The sequence below is a fragment of the Natrix helvetica genome, assembly GCF_964273705.1.
Source record: "Natrix helvetica genome assembly, chromosome: 2".
Lineage (NCBI taxonomy): Eukaryota > Metazoa > Chordata > Lepidosauria > Squamata > Natricidae > Natrix > Natrix helvetica.
The window spans coordinates 2,993,483-3,001,988 of record NC_138552.1 but is presented as its reverse complement, the minus strand read 5'-3'; the positions used below and the strand labels follow the sequence as shown (position 1 = coordinate 3,001,988).

The window sequence follows — 8,506 nt, the reverse complement described above, 5'->3', positions numbered from 1 at the left end:
TGTCAGTAAGACATAAATAACACATTAAACCTGACTGTTTCAGACCATAAAGACTTTTGTTCAGGAACCAGGTATCCCCTTCTTGTTTTCGGAATCCTGGAGGGCTTCTCACATAGATCTCTTCATCTAGGTCTGCATGCAGATAAGCTGTGTCCACATCAAATTGGAAAACTTCTAAACCAAGAATAGTTGCAGTGGTTAAAGCAATTTTTACACTTTCAGCTCTGACTGTTGGTGAGTAAGTGTTTGTGTAGTCCTCAGGATAACATTGAGCGAAACCCTGAGCTACAAGTCTGGCTTTGTATAAAGACTCACCATTCGGTTTCTTCTTGATTCTGTAGACCCATCGAGTGCCAATGACTTTCTTGTTTGCTGGAGGTTTTGCAGGTGTGAATACATTAAGTTTCTTTAAACTGTCCATTTCATCCTGCATTGCATCATACCATTTGTCTTGCTCTGAATCAGGAAGCTGTTTGATTTGTGTGAATGTCTCAGGAGGAAGAGTAACGTTGCAAATCAAAGGTAATGGTGTTTTTGTCAGTTGCCATGAATATCGTTGTGGAGGGATTCCTTTTGTGACCCTCTTGGAACATCTAGAAACAACAGACCAGTCTTCTTCTTCATCCTCATCCTCGTCCTCACGTTCGTCGCTAGCATCAGCATCCGCGGCTTACGAAGACGGAACATCAGGTTGTGGAGAACTGGTAGAAGGAATATCTGCCTGCGAATTGTCATCAGGCTGCGTGGCATCTGGAACACCATCTCTAGGAAAATGAACTCCAGGATCATTGGAATGAAACCTGTACCAGTCAATGTCTTCCTCAAAATTAGCAGATTGTGAAATGACAATCACATGTTTAGTATCAATGAATTTGCACCATTTTGAGTCATCATCAATACACATAAATCTCAGTCTCTTTGGTCCTTGAGTTAAGGGAGTGTTCACCATAGCATATGAACCAAAAATGTGGAGGTTCTTGAGAACAGGCTTGTAGCCATACAGCAGGTAGAAAGGAGTTTGATTGATTACACTGCTCCAAGTACGGTTGACAATGTAATTTGCATATTTGATTGCTTCACCCCAGCATATGCTACCAAGGTTGGCATCTTCTAGAAGACAACGCATCATGGTTTGTAGAACCCCTTGTCTTCTTTCTACGACTCCGTTATGAGCCGGTGTATATGGAGCAGATGTCTGATGAAGAATTCCATTCTTACGCATCCAGTCCTGGAAACGCTGAGACATGAATTCTGCACCACGGTCACTCTGGATTCTGGCGATGCGAACTTGGTATTGTGTAGAAACAAAAGCTGCAAAGTCTTTAAAAATCTGAAAGGTCTCAGATTTCTCTCTCATAGGATATACAAATCCATATCTAGAATGATTATCTACTATTGTTAAAAAATACTTTCTGCCACCAAGTGTTGGTCGGAAAGGACCCACTATGTCAATGTGTACCAAATCAAAAATGCGTGTTGACCAGCGTGTAGCGTGTTTTGGAATTGCAGCCGCCTTGGATTTAGCCTTTTTGCAAACCGCACAATCCAAAAACACCCTACACCCCTTTAGATCCAAACCTTTTGCGAACTCCGGCATCTTTCTAAGAACACGGAAACTGGCATGTCCCAATCTTCTGTGCCACTTGTGAATACACCTGGAATGCAAAGGTTTACCAGTTAGTGAATTCTCAACATTAACAGTTTCATGAGGACCCTCAGGCTTGCTCTGAGCAACCTGTTTCTGTTTTCTCTGTTTGTTGCCTTTAGGAGCCTTTGGCACAGTAACGTTTTCTCTCTCTGGGCCAACTCTCTCTGGGTCTGCATTGTGCCTTTTTGGAGTTTGCATACTTGCCTGTGCTTGCCCTTTAGGCTTTGGCTTTAAGTAATAAACACCACCAATCAGCATGGTTTCAGCAACAATATCACCATCTTTAACTATGTAACTTGCTTTTTCGAGGTGGTGAACCTGGAACTTTCTAGACAAGTGACTTTGACTAAGCAAATTACTGGTTGCTGAAGGTATGTAATAAACATCAGGGATGTATGTATCGAGCTCTTCAATGTAAACAGTTCCTTTTCCCATGACCTTGCAAGTGTGGTTGGTGAAGGAATACAGTTCTCGATACTCGGGCTCTGGCTCGCCCATCTCTGTGAAAAGTTCCCTTCTGTGGGTAACGTGCAAAGCTGCTCCACTATCTAAAGTCGACAAAAGACGTCTGTCGAACTTTGGATCAGGTTGTGGAACGTTGGTTATGGCCAGTGTTACAAGTGGAGCTTGTGGATCACGCCTTGGACCACGACGACCTTGTATTCCGCCTCTACCTCTGCCTCTGGAGTCTGTTCCTCTGGGCTGGTACGTGGCGGGAGCTGGAACTCGTTGGGGACAATCCCGGGTGTCATGCCCCACACGGTTGCAGGTGTAGCATTTTGGCATCCTTGGAACGTAGCCTCTTCCTCGGAAGGGACGTCTGGCTGGAGCCTTTGATGCTGGAGGTCGTTGCAGATGTGGTGTAGCTAACTTGATAGCTTCCTCTTCCACTAAAAGTCTGCAAACGTGGTTAACTGTGCGTTGAGCAATTTGCACGTAGTTAATCTTTGCAACAGCATCTTTCCATTCATAATTCAATGAGTTAATGATGATGCTAATCATTTGGATATCATCGATTACATGGCCATTTTGTCTCAATTCACTTCTCATTCTTTTCAGTTTGGTCAAATGTCCACCAATTCGTTCACCAGGTTTCAACTTCGAACCATGGAACTCAGACATGAGCAAACATGAAGATTCAATTGAAACGGGCCTGTAGCAATCTTCCAAAATAGCCCAAATTTGTTGGGCAGTTGCATCAGGCGGAAAGGTACCCTGGATCTCAATTTCCATTGACATGAGCAAAGTCGTGATTGCTCTGTTTTCCAGGTCTCTCATCGCAGGTGTCCACGGTTGAGGAGGAGGATTAAAAATCATGCAATGTGTGCCTTCTCTTCGAAGCAAGAGCGCAATTTCACTGACCCAGGCTTTATAATTCTCTCCTGACTCCTTCAATTTGGACTCACCAGTCAATGGAGTGACTGGAAGTACCTGCTGAGGAAAATGCATCGGAACAATTTGTTGATCAGGTTGCAAAGCTGGTTATTGAACCAGGGGTTGCTGGAGTTGCACCATTGGCCTTTGCGTGGCAACATCAAATTGACTTCCTTGCATTCGCCTTTGGCTTTGCCTTTTTCCATCTAGGGAGGATTCAGCACCACCAGGGGGTGTTGAAGACTTATCCTTTGGAGGCAAAGTTTTGGCTTCTAAAGGACTCATAGCTAAATCTTTAAAACTTTCATGGAGCTGTTTCATCTTTTGCTCTAATAATTTTTCTCCGCCAGCAGATGGCAGTGCAGCTTCACTTCTTGGCTGCAGACCTCTATACATGGCCGGAAGTTCAATGGGCTCAAAGGGGTCACGTGACCTTGGTGACGTGTACATATCTCTTTGTTCTGATTGACCAATGAACTCTGTGGGGTGTGTCTTAGGCTGTTGTTTTGAAGACAATATGGCGTCCTCAGACATTTTGGGAGTGGGGGAGCCCTTCCTGCTCCTCTTCATCTCCTCAAAGCACTCTCTCGCCTCCCTAGCATATTTTTCAAACAGCTCTAATTGATTACGATAGCTTTGCATTTCTTCCCCCGTGCCTGGGAAGGATTCATAAACTTTGCTTTCTGCGTGGGAGTATTTTTTCTCTGCCGGCAGTTGTTGTTTAGACTTTTGCCGTTCATTAATTGTATCTTGATAATGAGGAAGATTTACTGACCTCAGTCCGTAGATCTCGCCTTCTGTAGCTCCTTCCCCCACATCTGGCTCGGCACCTGGAGAATCTTGCTCCTCTGTGTCTGAGGGAATGGATTCTTTCGAGCGCTTTCCATGTCCGCGTTTTTTTCTTTTCTTTCTCTTCTTCGACATGGCTAATTAGCCTTAGTCGGTTATCTTAAGATAGCACGAAGGGAAAGCAGCCGTAAATTATAGCCATCTCGGCTTCCATCAATTAACTCTGTTACCATAAACCAACCTCTGCTACCAAGTTGTCAGGGGAAAAAACACCCTGGAGAAAAATGAGATCAATGGACCGGGCTGATTCCCTTCAGCATATCTTTTGAGATATTAAGAAAAATAAAATAAAAGTCTTTGAGAAGTATATTCTAATTAATAAACAAACTTTAATAAAAGTAAATAAAACAGAAAGTTAACTAATTGTTACATTTTGATAATAAAAGCTCCGTCTGCCAAATTGGCAGCCGGACAAAAGAATAAAGGAATGGAGTTCTGGAATGTGTGAAGCATGTGCAATAAATCACTTTTGAGATAACTTTGTTTTATGACCTGTGCAATAAAGCTTTCTTAGTTTAACTCTTGAGTGTCAATTCAGTCAGTTCAGGCCTAGCAAACTTTTTAACATCGTGACAGCCCTCAACAGGATGGGCCCAGGCGACTGGAAAACACGAATAGACCACTACCTGCTAATACAACACATCTCACCCAGCGCCACTACTGGAAGAAGCCCAAACGCAAATGGGCCGCCGTCTCAGGTCCCACCTGGACAGGCTACACCCCAACTATTCCACAGAAACACCCCCAGATTCCATGAGCAAAGTCAGATCATTCAGCATAGGCGTCCTGGTATACACGCACAATTACACGAGGGGGGGGCTCTGTGGATAACTGTGACCATCGTCGGCATCACCGGCCCGAGATCCTACTTGGTAAGACTCAAGGACGGACGACATTGGAGGAGGCACATCAACCAACTCCGGGGCCAAATAACCAACTCCCCACTCTGACAACCAGCAGTGATTCCTCCACAACTCGAGCAGCACCACCTCCCGACTGTTACGGATCCATCACAGGACTTATCTGACGGCGATGTGGGCTGGGCAGAACCACCACCAGAAGTTCCAGCCGGGGCCTGTGAAAGTTTCCAGGAGGTTCCACCAGGCAGGTCCGAAGAAGCGTCATGTCCGTCCAACCTGCGTGAGGGCAACCAGCAAACTGAATTGTGCAGGTCTAGCCGGGCAACGCAAAGGCCTGCCTACTTACGGGACTATGTTACCAGTTTGAATGTTCCATCCTAGAGGGGAGGGGTGTTAGATCCTCCCCCCCGCTATTGCGGCTAAACAATAGAAGTCTCCACTCAGATCCTCTGTTGCCGGCGGGAACAGAGGAGCACCTGATTGGCTGAGAGGCTGGACAGCTTCCATTTATAAAGGGGAGCTGGCCGACCATCTCCTCAGTGGATGTTTGCACGTACTTCAATAAAGAGCTGTTATCGCTAGCCTTTTGTGTCTTCCTTTACCCGATCTAACAATAGGTTCTCCTACTTTAGCAGGGGCTGGACTAGAAGACCTCCAAGGTCCCCTCCAGCTCTATTCTAGATTTCTTTTTGTATTCTATTTCGCCTATGAAAGTCACATGAATATATCATAATTTACAATGTGTATTTTTGAAAGACTCCCTTAATTCATTCAAAGGTCATAAAATCGATCAGGGAACCAGGGTGACCTGGTTTTTGACTGACGCAACTTACAACCGATAACGCTGGGCTCATTGATGGCTGAACGTTGAGAGGCCTCCCTATAACAGATATGAGGAGGGGACCAGGGCTCAGCCCCATTCCTGGCTTAACAAACTAAGTTGACAAACGTTGCATGGTTTCCAAAGGCGATTACGGGAAGAGACTATGTGGGATCCAGATATTTTCCTGAAGGCTTTGATTCAATGGTCCATCTATGGGGATAATAAAGAGAAGTTTTTTTGGAGGACGTTAGATCTGCCCCCAGGGGAGTGTTCAGCTCTTGGCATCTGCCCTACTCTACATGCTTCAATTTCTGCCGGAATTCAACCAAGTTTGGAGATGTCCCAGACATCGTCGATGACGGATGGTGGCCACCACCCTTCTCCATTGGCACCTGTGGCTCTGGGACCTTCTCGTGGCTTCCTCTCTCTCTAATTAAATTGTCCTGGCTTTCTCTGTTTCCAAAATCTCCCTGCTAGGTCCTGTTTCCACAACGTCCCTTCGTGGTCCTTCACGATATAAGAATTATCTTCATGCTTCCTCCCTTTCCCCAAAGATCAGCTGGAAGGGAGGTGCCCAGAGGGTCCTTGGTTGCCCCCTCCCCTCTTTGGAAGAGCCTTATAGCTCCCGCTGCATTAAGAAAGTTCCAAACACCCTTAAAGATCCATCTCCTCCTGGGCACCCTTTCTTTTAACTATTGCCATCTAGCAGACGGTACAGGACAATAAAAACAAGGACAAGTACACTGAAAAAGAGCTTCCATCCCAGAGCAGTAATTATCTTGAATTCTACTGTAGAGGGCAACAGAAATGCAATATCAGGAGTTTTCAATTTCATCGTATAGAATGTATAGTTCTATACAATTGCATACTTTTATTTTTAATGTATAATATACTGTACACTAAAGAAGGCACAACTTTGTTATATGAGGTGCCAAGACAATAAAGTAAAGGATTAAACTATTTAACTATGATAATTTGGTTTTGGAGATGCTCTGGATGACTTTGGAGAGGAGCTGGCTACTAATGAGAGCAGGGTTGATCCGATGGCCATACTGCCGGAAGATTACTTCCATGGACCCAGCTGCAGCCTGAGCCACGGAGGCTTTGGGATCCTCTTGCAGATCCCGGAGACCTGGAATGAATCCAGAAAAGAAATGATTACCAGGATCCACCTTGAGAACCAACCCCGATCAGGGCCAGAGCTTCTGGCGAGAAAGTCTCCGCTTCAAGCAAGGGAACTTTGAAACTCACCCAGGAAAACTTCTTCGATTTGTTTGGAAGTCACCAGATCCCGTGTCATGTATTGTGCGCAGCAGCCTAGACACATGCAAAGAAAAGGTTGGTGGAGTTGGCAGAGACGGCTAAATCGACTGATTCAAGAAAGAAAATGCAGAATTCTTTTATTTCTACTTGGAAGAGTCGCTTTGGGACTTTACGGGATGGTCCCAGGAATTGGGTCTGTCTAGAGATGGAATGGAAAGAATTTCATACGACTCGTACTTATGACGGTTGCAGAGTCTTGGGGGTCACGTGATCACTTTTTGCAACCTTCGAGGGAGCAAACTCCAGAAGGAAGCCAGATTCACTTAACAACTATGTGACTCACTTAACAACCACAGCAATACCCTTAAGAAAGGGGGCCGTGTGTGTGTGTGTGTGTGTGTGTGTGTGTGTGTGTGTGTGTATAGTAATGGTCAGCATGCCTGGCCTTAGGCCGCCCGCCTGCCCTGGTTTTTCCTCCCCTCCTTCCAGAGTTTGCACTTGGGGTTACCAATTAAGAGGGCAGCTGCCTCTCGGGACGAAGGATTCTGGCTCTTTAGGAATTCCACCATCTGCTCCAACATTTCAGGCAGGTTTTCCTTGCATCGATTGATCTGGGGAACACAAGGCCACAAACAAGGCAAAGAACTCTGTAGCTTCCTCTTTTGTTCTTTCTAAGGTTTCTAGTCCTCATGTCCTCAACAACAATGTCTTCAATAACATATTGAATTTTATTATACTTTATCGTATCGTATTGTACTTTAAACTATAAGATTGTTATACTATACTATCTTTTATTATACTAAACAATATTATTATACTATACTAGACTTGACTGGACTGGACTAGACTGGATTATTATACAATGCAATACAATATACTATTACATTATATTAAAAGTATTAGTATAATATAGTTTAATATTGTATTGTATTATGCACACACACATTTATGTTGTTAAAGACAATTTTATCCAAGTTAAAACCAAAAAGGAAAATAAAGAAAAATAATAGATAGTGAAAAAAGAATAGAAAAAGAAAAGGGAAAGAAAGATGATAAGGAAATGGCTTCTGGTCTTATAAATGCATTTATGTTTTGCCCTCTTTACATCGTAATTTCCCTTTTCCACAAACTGCCATTTCTAATCTCAAACCCACAAATCAGCAAGGTTTTTAGTCCTCATGGTGGTATGGAACTTCTGCTGTTCCCAAGGGAACAACAACCCAAGAAGAATCCCTCTAGTCGATTTAGTCTAGTGGTTGAGGCCTCAGGCAACAAACCAGGAGCCGAGGAGGAGGGGGAGGAGAAGCATTAGGGACGTCCACCATCTTGAATGATTTATCAAAAGAACAAAGGCAGGAGAAAAAGAAAATATAATATACTCTAATCCGGAAGAAAAGGAACCAGCTGGGCTCCTACTTACCACCTCCGAGCAGATGCTGGAATACATGCTCTGGAGACTGGTGTAAATCTCGTAGTCAAACAAAGTCTCTGGAAACTCCTCCCACTTCATAAAGGAGACGCAGGAGGTCAGGGCGTTCCTGGAGAACTGGGCCGAGGGAGGAAAGGAGGCATCAGAGGAGCCGGTTCTGAGGTTATCCATCTTTCGCAGAGAAAAGCCAGACTTCTCCTTGCTCAGAGGTGGGAAAGGGGATGAGCCACCCCAAGAGGAAGCTAAAGCAGGGCAAGGGT

At 44.5% G+C, this 8,506-nt stretch overlaps 1 protein-coding gene across 1 annotated transcript in view; it reads right to left on the bottom strand.

Annotated features, from left to right (window-relative positions):
• Positions 1 to 4,870: 4,870 nt before the first annotated feature.
• Positions 4,871 to 8,506, bottom strand: part of LOC309385755 (maestro heat-like repeat family member 5) — a gene marked incomplete at both ends in the record, with an annotated part of 152,614 nt that continues 148,978 nt past the window's right edge. Inside the window, 5 exons of the mRNA XM_081940459.1 lie at positions 4,871 to 5,007; positions 6,576 to 6,686; positions 6,806 to 6,871; positions 7,326 to 7,428; positions 8,238 to 8,363. Of these exons, the coding sequence (XP_081796585.1) occupies positions 4,871 to 5,007; positions 6,576 to 6,686; positions 6,806 to 6,871; positions 7,326 to 7,428; positions 8,238 to 8,363 (543 nt within the window). The remainder of the gene's footprint in view (positions 5,008 to 6,575; positions 6,687 to 6,805; positions 6,872 to 7,325; positions 7,429 to 8,237; positions 8,364 to 8,506) is intronic.